Source organism: Schistocerca piceifrons, chromosome 2 (assembly GCF_021461385.2).
Source record: "Schistocerca piceifrons isolate TAMUIC-IGC-003096 chromosome 2, iqSchPice1.1, whole genome shotgun sequence".
Lineage (NCBI taxonomy): Eukaryota > Metazoa > Arthropoda > Insecta > Orthoptera > Acrididae > Schistocerca > Schistocerca piceifrons.
Genome location: NC_060139.1, coordinates 858,452,963 through 858,467,851, shown reverse-complemented (window position 1 = coordinate 858,467,851; position 14,889 = coordinate 858,452,963). Strand labels below are relative to the sequence as shown.

The 14,889-nt window shown below is 38.4% G+C and overlaps 1 protein-coding gene across 1 annotated transcript in view; it reads left to right on the top strand.

The window, feature by feature from the left end:
- LOC124776873 (ATP-dependent RNA helicase DDX54) overlaps nucleotides 1-14,889 on the top strand; it is a 138,297-nt gene that overhangs the window by 43,937 nt on the left and 79,471 nt on the right. Inside the window, exons 3-7 of the mRNA XM_047252054.1 lie at nucleotides 2,939-3,106; nucleotides 11,669-11,877; nucleotides 13,483-13,629; nucleotides 13,854-14,022; nucleotides 14,142-14,352. Of these exons, the coding sequence (XP_047108010.1) occupies nucleotides 2,939-3,106; nucleotides 11,669-11,877; nucleotides 13,483-13,629; nucleotides 13,854-14,022; nucleotides 14,142-14,352 (904 nt within the window). The remainder of the gene's footprint in view (nucleotides 1-2,938; nucleotides 3,107-11,668; nucleotides 11,878-13,482; nucleotides 13,630-13,853; nucleotides 14,023-14,141; nucleotides 14,353-14,889) is intronic.

The following is a 14,889-nucleotide window of genomic DNA, read 5'->3' as shown; positions in this document are numbered from 1 at the left end:
GTGCCTACAAAGCATGCCTGTGTGGCGCTACATATATTCGACGGCAGAAGTTAGTTGTGGCGGCACCCACCAACATTTTTCAGAACTCCCGCTTGCTTTGCACTCGATTCTAAGCCGCAGGCGGTTTTTTGGATTATAAAAACCGGAAAAAAAGTGCGGACTAGATTCGAGTAAATACGGTATTTGCAGTGAACAGTTAAGTGCATGGAGATAGACACCAGTCAGTAGTGATTGAACATCTCTTACATAAAATGCTAACACAGTTCATATTACATTTTTAACTACTGAACAAAGGCTTAAACTGCTATGGCAACTGGACACGTATTGATGAGCAAAAATAGTAAGCAGATACAAGTCAATTAGTCAATTTATAGGCCTATTGTTAAATGAAATTGTGTGTTAGTGACTAAATGTAAACTTGCTGGTCTGTAATTTAAAAGGTCTGGGGTTCAGTCCCATTCAGTTTTAGTTTTTTAATTTTTTGCACTTACCTCTACTTTTGTCTCTACCATTGTTTGTTAATGTGCAAACTGCCAAGTTGCACCATGGATCAGAGCGCACATTAAACTGTAGGGCTCTGCACATTAGGATGGTGCGTCTGTTTAGATGTCTCAGGACGGTAAGGCTATATTACCCTTAAAATGGCAATGCCCTGTATAACAATGTGCTAAGAAGACAGTGCAAATATATACTTCTGCCACCCTCTGTGTCATCCGTTGTGTTGAACGATGTCTTAAAACATGCAAACTGTTGTTACTTTTGTCAATATAGAAAGCATCCCAAATCCATCGCCAGTGATCTGTAAATATTCATCATGCTCAGACAACTTCTGAAACCCTGAAGTGGTGCCACATTTGTCTACAGCTTGTGTTCTCCATCAATCGGTTGTGCCACATTTCAGCCTACAGCTAGTGGCCATGAATTATCAGTTGCCGAATGATGTTTTCCTTACGATTTTGGTTATAAATATAATTATGACAGCACTAGGTTTCGAAACCATATTGCCTGGAAATGGCACTTGCTTTTTTCCTAGTGTTCCAGGCCACTGTAGTGGGCAGCATTTGTGTTCAAGAGCATTAAGCACTGTGAATTACACTGTGCCATGCAATATTTTCTTGCAGTGGAGAAGTTTGTTGAAGACCTTCGAGAAATTCCTTCTCCTTGTTTTTCTTCATTTTTACAATGCAAAATTTTAGTAATAAGTACTGCATATCTATGACTTAGAATTACATCTGAGTTCAAAGCATGATAATCATTTTGGCAGCTGATTCAGTGATGTTGCCTAGTGTGTGTTGTGTTAATTAACTCTGAACCTCATAAATTTGATCCAAGTTAGTGTTGTGAATTTGTGACGTGGGTGCATTTTCTGAAATAAGATAAAGATTGATCTCCAGTCAACAACATTTAATCAATCGACCCATAGTGTATGACCTTTTAAATCTATTTAAATATAACAACAAAAATAATCAATATAATGTAACTGGATAGAAAAAAATCAGCTCTGCACTGAATGATAAGGAAAGAGTAAGTAAGTCTCCACTGACGTACGGTTCTGCGTGACTTATCTGAAATAAACCCCTTTTCCTAAACCTCTCCAGTCCTTTTCCTTCACCCTGCTACCTTCCCCTTCAGCCCTTCTGCTGGAAGGAGCCACTGGGTCCAAAAGCTTGCATGAATGTAACGTCCTTTTACGTGCACGTTCTGCCGCTTGGTAAGTAGATTTTTTTCTAAGTCTATTTAAAGTTATTAACAAGTTGATTTTGTTCTTTAAGACAGCATAATATGAGTCTTTGAGATTAAGACTCACATCGTATGCTGTGAAGCATTTACAAATCTGTTCATTATCGTTTTGCACTATTACCAGTTTCGCTGAGTTTGTGGCTGTGATTAGTATACTTGTCAGCAGCCAACATTACAGTTTTTGAACAGTCCTCCAACTTTTCTGGGAGGTTATTTATGTAGATTTACTATAGGAGTGCACCCAGTCCAAATCCTGTGGGATTCTATACTCTGCCTTCCCCCATTCTGTCACAATTTTTGTCTAGTAATTCAGTTTGTCAGTGTGGGCCTCTCTCCTATTTTATGAAGGGAACACTCCATCCATTCCAGAGGGACACCATCCGTACGCTGGCTTTGTAGTTTCCCTTGTAAAAATTAATATTTTGCACAAGTAAAGGCCTTCTTGATGTTCAAAATATGTTAACAGAAAAATCAGAAATTGTGACACAGAAGAAACTATCAAATGTTTGTGACAACCAAGATTATAAATGTAATTCTTGTTCATTTCACTTGCATCAATATAAGCTGTGCTATTAGGCTCTAACCTGACCAAAAGCTTGCACTTTGTAATATATCCAGGAAAAACATCAAATATTTGTGTCAACAGTGAAGGAGAGAATGATTTCAATTTCAGTACTAGAAATTCATTTCGTCTTTCCTTGCTTCTCATTGGTTATGTGAAACTATCATCTCACTGGCTGTGTGGAACTGACGTGTTACCAATGTATGAGCAGTAGAGAAACATTGCTGTGGCTAGCACTGACCCTGATCTAGACTTCAGTCGAGGTTTCTCTTCCTAGCACTTGGATGCTTTAATCTTACATTTCATCAAATTTTATTTATTTCATTGAGAGAACTCAAATGAATGGAGAACTTATATAGGAATAACTTTAGTAGCAATTGTATAGGGGAGCTTATAAAATGTTGCACTAATAGAAATGGTAAAGGGAGAATTTTTTTCTTGTTGGGATTTGATGCTGTCATCAGTAAGCAGTCAGGGTTGGATGTTGTGTTAAACATGATGTTTATTGTATCAGTGCCTTTGTATGTTTTGCTCAGATATGACTAGCTCCTTTATGCCCTATGGTATACGAACTTTGTAGCTGTGTAGAATATAAATTTTATGACTATGTTGCACTTACAAATCTTCCACTTACAGACAATACCATTGGTTCTAGAAGGTAGAGATGTCGTTGCAATGGCTAGAACAGGTAGCGGTAAAACAGCTTGTTTCCTTATACCATTGTTTGAGAAACTCAAAATGAGAACTGCAAAGACTGGGACGAGAGCTTTAATTCTTTCTCCAACACGAGAACTGGCTCTGCAGGTATGTATATGTTTCTTATGTAACTTGTTATCTTAGTCTCTATAAGTCATTTTAATAAACTTTCAAACATTGCATCTATATTCATACTTTGCAAACCACTGGGAAGTGCATCAGGGGCTACCAGTTATTAGGGCTCATCGCTTACAGGTGGTACTTGAAACTTCGTATGCACGCTTTCATGGGATATTTTGCTTTTATCGCAAAGTGTCTACCAGTTAAGTTTTTTCCCCGTGACCCAGAGCACAAGCACACCTGTTGATGTTGGTGCTGCCCTTCTTTTTATACAAGTAATAACTCCTATTAGTCCTATTTGGTATGAATCCCACCCACTTGCGCAATATTCTAGGATGAGTCACATGAGTGTTCTGTAAGCAATCTCCATGTTTGTCTATTTAATCCTATAATTGGCACAGTAATCTTGCATCTGCAAAGAGGATAATAGTTCCATTTATCACTTCTCCCTGTGGCAGATGATATCGCTAACGACAGATAAATATGATTCTTTTAGCGAAAGCATAAAGTTATTCCATGTTGTGAGGGCCATGTAGTTGGAAATAGATTGGAACTCAGTGTGGAGCTACAGCTGGAATGTTTGGATGGTGGCAATTCTTCCATGGCAGGTGGAGGGGACTGATGAAGCTGGCTAGTGTAAATATAACAATTTTTTACATTTTTAAGTTGTTATGTGTAGTACACACTTCTTACATTTAACACTGAACCCTTAAACTTATTTGTTTTATGGATGTTAGGCTTTTTGTATTGACTGTGCATTATTCAGTTTCTGCACCTGTTGTACAATTTATGAGAAGATTTCTTGATGTCTGCTTTTGTACTGTACATGCTGTCTGATGATTCAAATTCTTTTGTAATAATTTATTACTGTGGCATTTAATGTATTACACCTGTATGGTTTCTCTTTAGTTCCAACTTCATGTAAAAGTTAATCGATACACCGCTTTAGTTTTTTCGTAGTGATCAAATTCTATGACATTCAGTTATTTTATTCTCTGTGTGACTTAACACAATCTTGCATCTGTAATGTTACCAATGCATAGAAAATTTGTCACTTGACGTCGTAGATATGACAATCTAATTTTCAGTGACTTGTGTGCTCACTTTTGTGAACTTTTCTATGTAATTTATTGCAAGTATGAGTAGAAATTGCTTATTATGGATGGAAAAAAATTGTTCATTACCATTATTTCTTGTTCTCACTACAGCTGTCTTCTGATGATGATGTGCCAAAACACAAAATAATGCATAAATTAATTTTCAACCAAGACATTTCAAAAATTATATCCTGTGCCAAATCTCAATGGCCGCTTGCCTCAAATACGGAAGAATTTCTCAGTCAAGTGATGAAAATCTGTAAATAAGCCTCCTTGACCTCAAGTTTTTCGAAGTAACCAGTGCCAGCCAATTTTGACATCAGTCTTTCCGGTTTAAGAATCAGATAAGAATCCATGATGTATTGTGCATTGACTGTTGCTTTGAAGTCTCCACAGATTCCAAATGTACCATGCAGTTTCTGTACTACCATGATTAGTGTACCTCACTGGCTACTGGTTATGGATTTTATGATACCATTTTGTTCCAGGTGGTCAAGTTCCTGTTTGACTTTTCCCTTTTTACACAGCAGCAGTGTTGCCTGCTTTATAAAATTTAAGCACTGCATATAGCTTCAGTGTGATGTGTGGCTTGTAATTCTTAATGCTACCTGGAAAAAAAAAAAAAAATTATTACAATTTTGCATCAGTATTTGTAGTGTTTCTGTTGGAATGTCAGTCTGGATCTGATTCACTCCTTATTAAATTATGACACTTACAGTATTAAAAAGATCAGATCCCAGCAAATTTGTTGCTTACTAAGAACTGACAACTAAGAATCTTGCCTGTTCGGTAAATCTCCTGTATGGTTGTATGTACCTTAACCTTTTACTGGAATCTGCTGGCTGCTGTAACTAAATGGTGAACTCTGAAATTATATTAATTTTAACAATCCTGATTTGTGGTGTGAGCCTGTGTCGACTTTCGTAACTCTAAGTGTTATAGTTAAAAACTTTGCCATTCACTGAAAAGATTGTATTATGTTAAGTTCTGTCCATGAAAGTTTGTTGATTTGATTGTGTTCATTGTCAGGGTAGCAATTTTTCTGGAAAACCTGGAATTCTTAGGGAATTAAATTTTACCTGGGAAAATTGAGGATATCTTGAGGAATTTCAGGGATTTCATAACATCTCAGGGAATTCTTTGTTTTTAACATTAAAATTTAATTTCAATTGAGTTTTATGAATCACAAATTTTAAAATACTTAATATTTGAAAGTGTGTTAATTAAACTAATATTATCCTATTAAAATTATCGATGTTTAAAAACTGCGGTTAAACTACTACATATGGTTAGCGTAACTCAGCTGAGAGGAAAGGAAAGTCATTATTGTTCTTTCTCAGGCTTTTTTTTTTTTTTTGCCCCCTCTCTCTCTCTCTCTCTCTCCACAGTTGAATAGTGATCCTGGTTGTGAACATCACTCAAATTTTTCTATGTAATCACTTTTATGCTCCTGAGTGTTTGATTTCATTGCTTTATGTGCTTCTGATTGCAGACTTCTGCTGTGTGCCCTGTCTTGCGACAATAGTTGCTTTGAGAGTTTCAAAAGAAACAATTTTCTTACTTTTGGTTAACTCCCCAATATGCACAAGATTTTAATTTTGCATTACTAGATCTGTTTATGGACAGTTGTGTTTGTATGTCTGTTTTCTGCATATGGCTGCGCTTATCGTGGACAGTGACGATTGTTGATGCATTGTAAACATATCAGCATTGTCACACTGTATTGTGACAACTGATACTTGCATTTGTTTGTGTACCACAATTATTGGCAGATCATCTTGCAGAGATGGGTTTGTTAGCTAAGCAAATCTTTCTTTAATTTATTGTCTAGTGCATGACTTTTTACATTGATTACTTTAACACTGGAATTTACACTCGCTTTTGGTCCTGTAAGTGAGCTATCCACTATTTGTAGCCTTGATTCTGTTTCTTGAAACATTGAAAAAATTTGTCTGCCTGTGGCAACATGCACCTGCGACTTGAAATAATTTCAATTTCATTCTTAATTTCAGAATATGGTAGAGTCACTGGGCCAGTCCCAGGAAATAATTTCTGAATTAATTTATGAACCTCAGGTCCAGAATTGACAATAAGAAAAGCTTTGCCTTCTGCCTCACCTGATGATTGGTGCGAGACAAGATGTTGTTCCATTCTTGATATGTAATATTGCCAGCCCTCTAGTTTCCAGCCTTAAAGGGTGGTGGAAGCTTAATTAGTCATTGACCAGTTCCCTTATTCTCTTCCAATGTGGCCAGATGTGCCAATAGGATTGTCTGCATGGCTGAGTTGCTGTACTGATATGATGGTTGGCTGCAATACATCTTGAGGTTGTGCCAAGTCTGAAAAATACCACTTGGAACAATATAAAATTCTTCAAGTGAATTGAGTTAGACTGTCAGTTTAGATATTTTCAAAACAAGTGTCAAAGAGCCATGTAATGAAAATGTTGTGGCACAATAAATTCAGTGAAGCACTTGCCAAATGCATTAGAAACCAGTTTGTTCCTTTGAAACACCTAAATTTTACCACAATGCCATCATCAATGAAAGGATTTAACTTGGGTTTGTACAACCTTGTCACCAATCATGATGTGTTTATCCGACATCACAAATAGCAGGAAGTGAACTTCGAGTTACAAGTACTGAGTTGCTGTGCAAGGTGGCTGACCTGCACACTATGCAACTTTATGTAAATACAGAGCTCTAAAACATACAAAAGTTGTGCAATACAAAATGAGAACAGTAATAAACATTTATGAAGTTTATATACAAAAGGTAACGCTCAGGTTTGACAGATGTACGGCTTCATATTCAAAGTCTAATAGGCTGATTACCCTAACACATTAAGAATGACTTGTTGTTGTTGTCTTTGTTGTCTTCAGTCCTGAGACTGGTTTGATGCAGCTCTCCATACTACTCTGTCCTGTGCAAGCTTCTTCACCTCCCAGTACCTACTGCAATGTACATTCTTCTGAATCTGCTTACTGTATTCATCTCTTGGTCTCCCTCTACGATTTTTACCCTCCACGCTCCCCTCCAGTACTAAACTGGTGATCCCTCAGTGCCTCAGAACTTGTCCTACCAACCGATCCCTTCTTCTAGTCAAGTTATGCCACAAACTCCTCCTATCCCCAATTCTATTCAATACCTCCTCATTAGTTATGTGATCTACCCATCTAATCTTCAGCATTCTTCTGTAGCACCACATTCCGAAAGCTTCTATTTTCTTCCTGTCCAAACTATTTATCATCCACGTTTCACTTCCATACATGGCTACACTCCATACAAATACTTTCAGAAACGACTTCCTGACACTTAAATCTATATTTGAGGTTAACAAATTTCTCTTCTTCAGAAACGCTTTCCTTGCCATTGCCAGTCTACATTTTATATCCTCTCTACTTCGACCATCATCAGTTATTTTGCTCCCCAAATAGCAAAACTCCTTTACTACTTTAAGTGTCTCATTTCCTAATCTTAATTCCCTCAGCATCACCCAACTAAATTCGACTACATTCCATTATCCTCGTTTTGCTTTTGTTGATGTCCATCTTATATCCTCCTTTCAAGACACTGTCCATTCCGTCCAACTGCTCTTCCAAGTCCTTTGCTGTCTCTGACAGAATTACAATGTCATTGGCAAACCTCAAAGTTTTTATTTCTTCTCCATGAATTTTAATACCTTCTCTGAATTTTTCTTTTGTTTCCTTTATTGCTTGCACAATATACAGATTGAATAACATCGGGGAGAGGCTACAACCCTGTCTCACTCCCTTCTCAACCACTGCTTCCTTTTCATGTCCCTCGACTCTTATAACTACCATCTGGTTCCTGTACAAATTGTAAATGGCCTTTCGCTCCCTGTATTTTACCCCTGCCACCTTCAGAATTTGAAAGAGAGAATTCCAGTCAACATTGTCAAGTGCAAAATGACTAAGCAGGGATGGCTAGAGTACAAATGTAAGGACGTAGAGGCTTATCTCACTAGGGGTAAGATAGATACTGCCTACAGGAAAATTAAAGAGACCTTTGGAGAAAAGAAAACCACTTGTATGAATATCAAGAGCTCTACAAAGTCTACAAGTCTACAAATGCTAGAAACATAGGTTTCACCTGTGTCATACATCTTGCCCACCAGATGGTAGAGTTTTGTCAGGACTGGCTCTCCCAAGGCTATCAGTAGTTCTAATGGAATGTTGTCTACTCCTGGGTCCTTGTTTCGACTCGGGTCTTTCAGTGCTCTGTCAAACTCTTCACGCAGTATCGTATCTCCCATTTCATCTTCATCTACATCCCCTTCCATTTCCATAATATTGTCCTCAAGCACATTGCCCTTGTATAGACCCTCTATATACTCCTTCCACCGTTCTGCTTTCCCTTCTTTGCTTAGAACTGGGTTTCCATCAGAGCTCTTGATATTCATACAAGTGGTTTTCTTTTCTCCAAAGGTCTCTTTAATTTTCCTGTAGGCAGTATCTATCTTACCCCTAGTGAGATAAGCCTCTACATCCTTACATTTGTCCTCTAGCCATCCCTGCTTAGTCATTTTGCACTTCCTGTCGATCTCATTTTTGAGATGTTTGTATTCATTTTTGCCTGCTTCATTTACTGCATTTTTATATTTTCTCCTTTCATCAATTAAATTCAATATTTCTTCTGTTACCCAAGGATTTCTACTGGCCCTAATCTTTTTACCTACTTGATCCTCTGATGCCTTCACTACTTCATCCCTCAAAGCTACTCATTCTTCTTCTACTGTATTTATTTCCCCCATCCCTGTCGATTGTTCCTTTATGATCTTCCTGAAGAATAACTATCTGATCTAAAATGTTTAAGTGGTCTGCGTATTTAAGACTACTGTGTTGTCTTTGATGTATTGTAACAGTTGTGATACTAAATGTAACACTTCTGTCTCTAAATGTAACTGGGTTTTCTCTTTTGATGCTGTCAATTGTCAGGATGAGCATTCTAAAGCATTCTGTCAGGGTGAAAATATTAAATAAATTAACTTTTCTCTCTTAACAACATGTGGGCAGGGTGAGTTCTTCCTTGGCTCGGGTATGAGGTAGAATGAAACAGCATTTTTACATAAGAGAACTTTTATTGAAAGTTTCGTACAACTGTATCTTACTGGATGTTCTGGTTCGGAGAACGGCAGCTGTGTCGTTTGCGTAGCCTTCTGCTGCGGCGGCGGCGGCGGTGTCTGATTACGCGTAGCGGTGTGTATCTCGTGTCGCCGTCTCGCCCAGCTGACCGGAGACGCGCAGCGCGAGGTGGCCCGTTTAATTATTGCGAGCGAAGTCGTGCATCAGATGGTGATACCTTGGATGTGGCGTCCCAGTGTTTCTCTTCTCTAAGTGGCCGCGTGTGTTGTGCGTCGGCCAGCGGAGGAGCGCGGCGGGGGAAGGCTAGTGTCCCGGACTCGAACCACGGACTCCCGCTTGCCAGTCTTCGGCTGTCAGGTCTTCATCCCAGCTCACAGGTGACTGCTGATGTGAGGCCGTCTCCTTCCCGTCCTCACGAGTCACCCGGGTACGTAAAGATCAGTCTTCAAATACCTTTTAACTTCTGTCTTCTGGCGCCGAGGCTGGTGCTTGCTATTCCATTACAGCGGCGGACTTGGTGCGTCTGTGCATGATGCAGTCTCCTCTTGCATGACGGTCTTCAGCACCGAAACTGACTGAAAACAACTGCTACGCTTCTTCACTTCTTCGTCTCTCGTCTCCGTCTCCGTCTCCGTCTTCGTCTTCGCCTTAGTCTCCATCTGTCGGGCCCACTGCATCTCGCGTATTTATTTACTTCAGTTTACTGGAGGTGAACGACTTCACGGTCATTGCCTCTTCTGTCACGTTGAAAAGCTTCTCGAAGAATCTTCTTAACGTCGGTCATTGGCTCTTGGAATGTAGGCGAGGGCCTTTGATCACACGTGACGACTGAGAAACACGTGAGCCGGTCCTTGCCTCTTCTGTCACGTTGAAAAGCTTCTCGAAGAATCTTCTTAATGTCGGTCATTGGCTCTTGGGATGTAGGCGAGGGCCTTTGCTCACATGCGACAACTGAGAAACACGTGAGCCGGTCGGGCGATGCCCTGACGGCTGAATTGACAGCGCCCGCTTATGTGGAACTTGCTGACTTCACAGTCATTGTCTCTTCTGTTCTGCTGTTCTTCCCCTCTGAATGCCAGTATGTAACTCTCTAAACTAAACCAAGTTTTTCATTTATATTCTAATTTCTACTTCACTTTGATTTCACTAATTTATTTACTTAAGTACCACTCAACAGTATATATTCACTGGACATTTGTTGTTGAACAGCCGATGAATACTTGTTAGCAGTGGGTAGCTACTTGTTAGCAGTGGGTAGCTACTTGTTAGCAGTGGGTAGCTACTTGTTAGCAGTGGGTAGCTACTTGTTAGCAGTGGGTAGCTACTTGTTAGCAGTGGGTAGCTTCTTGTTAGCAGTGGGTAGCTACTTGTTAGCAGTGGGTAGCTACTTGTTACCTGTGGCTAGCTACTATGGTGGCAGTTAGGATAGCATCAGCTGATGTGGATTGGAACTTTAAGAACTGTAGTTACTCTGGTGTGAACTCAGCATGAACTGTGCTGATTGTGAACTAGATATGATCTGAAACTGAACTTTCTGTGAACATGATGAGAGTAGCCATGCAAAGAGGAAAACAATTCCAGTTATCAGCGCCCTTGTAGCAGCTGACTTAGCTAGTGGTGGATGAATCTGAAGGTCCTACAGTCTTTTAGAGGAAGCATAAATTTGTTCCAAATTTCTATGCGGAAATAGATTGGAACTCAGTGCAGTGCCGTGGCTGGACTGTCTGGATTGTGGTGTCATCTTGTGCAAGTTGCTTGGTACTTGCAGCTAAGTGTACAGTAATCAGACGGTAAGTACTTACCTGGGGCAAAGAGTTGTAAGAGTTCAAACACTGTGTCAAATTTGAAATATTAAGTCTATGTTGCTACTGAACGTTATTGTTTCCATGTTTTCAGTGCATATTTTTATCTATTTGCATGCAGTAGCGTCAAGATTTCTTGGAAGAATGTGATTTGATGACCCATCTGGTCTTTAGTTGAACACACACTGTCAGGTAGCATACCATCACACTCCAGAAGTAGCTGTAAAATATAGTTGCTCAAATTACAGTTGTCGTGGAGAAGCATAAGGAACTTGGGAAAAAATGTTAATAGTTATTATTGTTGTAGAAACATTGAAATAGTAGTTGTCAGTCTGATATTTGTGAACAGATATCAGACTGACAACTACTATTTCAATGTTTCTACAACAATAATAACTATTAACGTTTTTTCCCAAGTTCCTTATGCTTCTCCACGACAACTGTAATTTCGATTTAGAGACTCTCCAAAATTTTGAAAGTACAACAACATAGTTGCTACAGTAATTTGTTTGAAACCCAGTCTCATACTTGTTAACCTTGCTTTCAGACCCTGAAATTCATTAAAGAACTTGGCCGTTTCACTGGTCTGCAGGCAGCTGTTATTTTAGGTGGTGACTCAATGGAAAGTCAATTTAGTGCAATTCATGGTAACCCTGATATAATAGTCGCTACTCCTGGGCGACTGCTGCATATTTGTGTTGAAATGGAACTGAAATTAAACAGTGTCGAGTATGTTGTGTTTGATGAAGCTGACAGGTAATGTGTTATTAATGAACACTAATTTTTTGTTTTGTGGCAGTTATTGCATTTTTTAAATCTCATGTAGTGAAATGGTGAGGAACAGGGGTGGAAAACAAAACTTTATTAGTCATCATGTAGTCTCTCCGTCCCCCTCAACAGCAGCATGGTTGCAATCTCCATCCAGCCACCATGCTTTAGCGTGTATGTGATTTCTATGTATGGTTAAGGTGAATGTTGAGGTAGTTCGTATGAAAACCATACAGATGATTTCCTTCCACATTCTTGCTCTGTCTGAGCTTGTACTTTGTCTCTAATCGACATTGAATGGACATGAAACCATGATGTTCCATTTCCTTTTTTTCTCTTGGCATAATTCACATAATGTTCTCTATTTATGAAGCAAGAGAGATAGAAAAATTATGGCAGACTTATTCATTTCTGAATTTATTTTGTTTGCTTTCAATAAAATCCTTTTGGGTATGTGACCACATCTGTTGTGATCAACTACCATTTCAGCTGCCGTGTGCAACAGCTGAAACATTAGTAGTTTATCACATATGACATGGTCACACACCCAGAAGGTCTTAACAGAAATGGACGAGGGCTGCAATTGTTAACACTCGTGTATTATTTTGCTTATACATAGAAATGCAATACATTTGTTGTGGCATTTAAATCACACTGAAAAGCAGCTGATGCTCTAAATTTAGCACATTCACAGCTGTAAACAGAAATCAGTTTTTATAACATAAGTGAACTGTGTGATTATTTTTCAAACCTTATTTCATTATTCCAGAGGACGACAGTTCAATTCCGCGTCCAGCCACCTTAATTTAGGTTTTCCTTGATTTCCCTAAATCGCTCCAGGCAAATGCTGGGATGGTTCCTTTCAAAGGGCACGGCTGACTTTGTTCCCCATTCTTCTCTGATCTGATGAGAACGATGACCTCACTGTCTGGTCTACTCCCCCAAAACAACCCAGCCCTTCCATGACTGGCAGGCATAACCTAATTTCATCAACTTAATAAATGTAAAAACATATTGGATAGTTGTTTGTGTGTGTTTTATGGAATAAGCAGTAATTCTAGCAGTAGAGTAATAATAATAAAAGTAAACACAAAATGTGATACACAGTTACATTTAAAAAATCTAGATGTAATTGTTGTGCTGTTTTTATCTAGGTTGCATTTATTCATTCTTCTATAATGCTTAGACATTGAATCTCTAACTTTGACAGTCCATCAGTTACTGCCAGAGGAATATGGAAGAGTATACAATGTTTGTGGCTAGTTTTTTGTCAGTTTTGAATTGTCATTTTCTGTGCATGCTTGCAATGGCATTTAAAGCAAATACAAGATTTTTGACAAGGTGCATTAATCAGCAAGCAACTTGCACCACATTGTTTATTTTTATAGTAGTGCCACTATGGACTTGCATAAATTAATAAGAATGTTGCTAATCTGAAAGCTGAACCAGTTCTTCATATAAGTAAATTTTTCATGTAGTATAATAGCAAACTACATTATTTAAAAATGATTTACTATTACTTCTCCCATTTACTACTTCTTCCATGCCTTTTTTTGCCTGAATAACCAGTAAATCTTGTCTGTTTAACTGAAGATTATTTGAAATGGGATTTGGCGAGCAACTCAGAGAAATTGTGAATCGCCTTCCAGAGTCTCGTCAGACGCTTCTGTTCTCAGCGACTCTTCCAAAAGTGCTAGTTGAGTTTGCTAAAGCTGGTCTTTCAGACCCAGTTCTCTTACGGTATGTGCAAGTAAACGTATGTATGACAACTTGTATATTTTAATTTGCTGCCTTTTATTCCAATTCTACTCAGTAATATACGTTTCCAAAAATTACATTTATTTGTAGACTGAAAAAAACTGAACACTAGAATACTTTGTGTGTAAGTGCAACTTTAAAATTGATGTAAATGTGAAATGTTGACCATTGTTATTTATTGGTACTGTATTCCCTTTGTGAAACAGATTAGATGTTGAATCTAAGTTACCGGATAGTCTGACACTTGAATTTATTTGCTGTCGTTCAGATGAGAAATCTGCAGCCTTGCTTTGCCTGCTGAAGCACGTAATTAAATTAGAATCACAAACTGTACTATTTGCTGCAACAAAACACCATGTGGAATATTTACATATGGTAAGTTATGCCAGTGTTAAGGTACACTACAAATGAATCTTGTAAATAAGCATACACAGTACTGAATTTGTGACCATGTTGAAAAAACTGAAGTGATGCTGGTTTATGTATATTTACAGTTACTTGATAAGGCAGGAATATCAAACACTTACATATACTCCAATCTTGATCCGTCTGCTCGGAAGATAAATGCAGCAAAATTTCAGTGTGGTAAAGTATCAGTCCTTATTGTGACTGATGTAGCTGCAAGAGGCATTGACATACCACAGTTGGACAATGTAATCAATTACAACTTCCCAGCAAAATCAAAATTGTTCATCCATAGAGTGGGTAAGGTACTTAGTGTTAACATTCTTTTTGATACTATAAGTTTTTCTCGGTATGTTAAAATACTAAAATATCAAGTTTGTGTCAGTAATCAATCCAGTGCTATTAAGAAATACATTTTGAAGAGTCAATCTGCACAGATAATTCAAGCAATAAGCAAAAAAGTTGAGAGGTCAAGTAGTCGATTTTTACAAGTACATTCGTAGGAAGTGGAACTAGTGGCAAGGCTCTTATACTTGTGTTCTTTTATGGGGTGGGTATGCATGTGTACACACTGGTACATACTGGCAGGGAAGACTCTTGCACCAGTGCTGACTGTAGGTCATACACGCCTAATCTGCAACATGTATGGCAAATGTCTTGATTACAGGAGAAAAATCCACCTGTGCTGGGATTTAGATGAGATTCTTAGTATGATATGTTTCATAGATCTTTTGCTGGAGTGCAGGACCCACAATGCACTGAAATATGGAAATGACTTTGGTGTCTTAAATGAATACAGTTTTGTTATTGTGGCTCAGAATTGTTGACTCACTATAA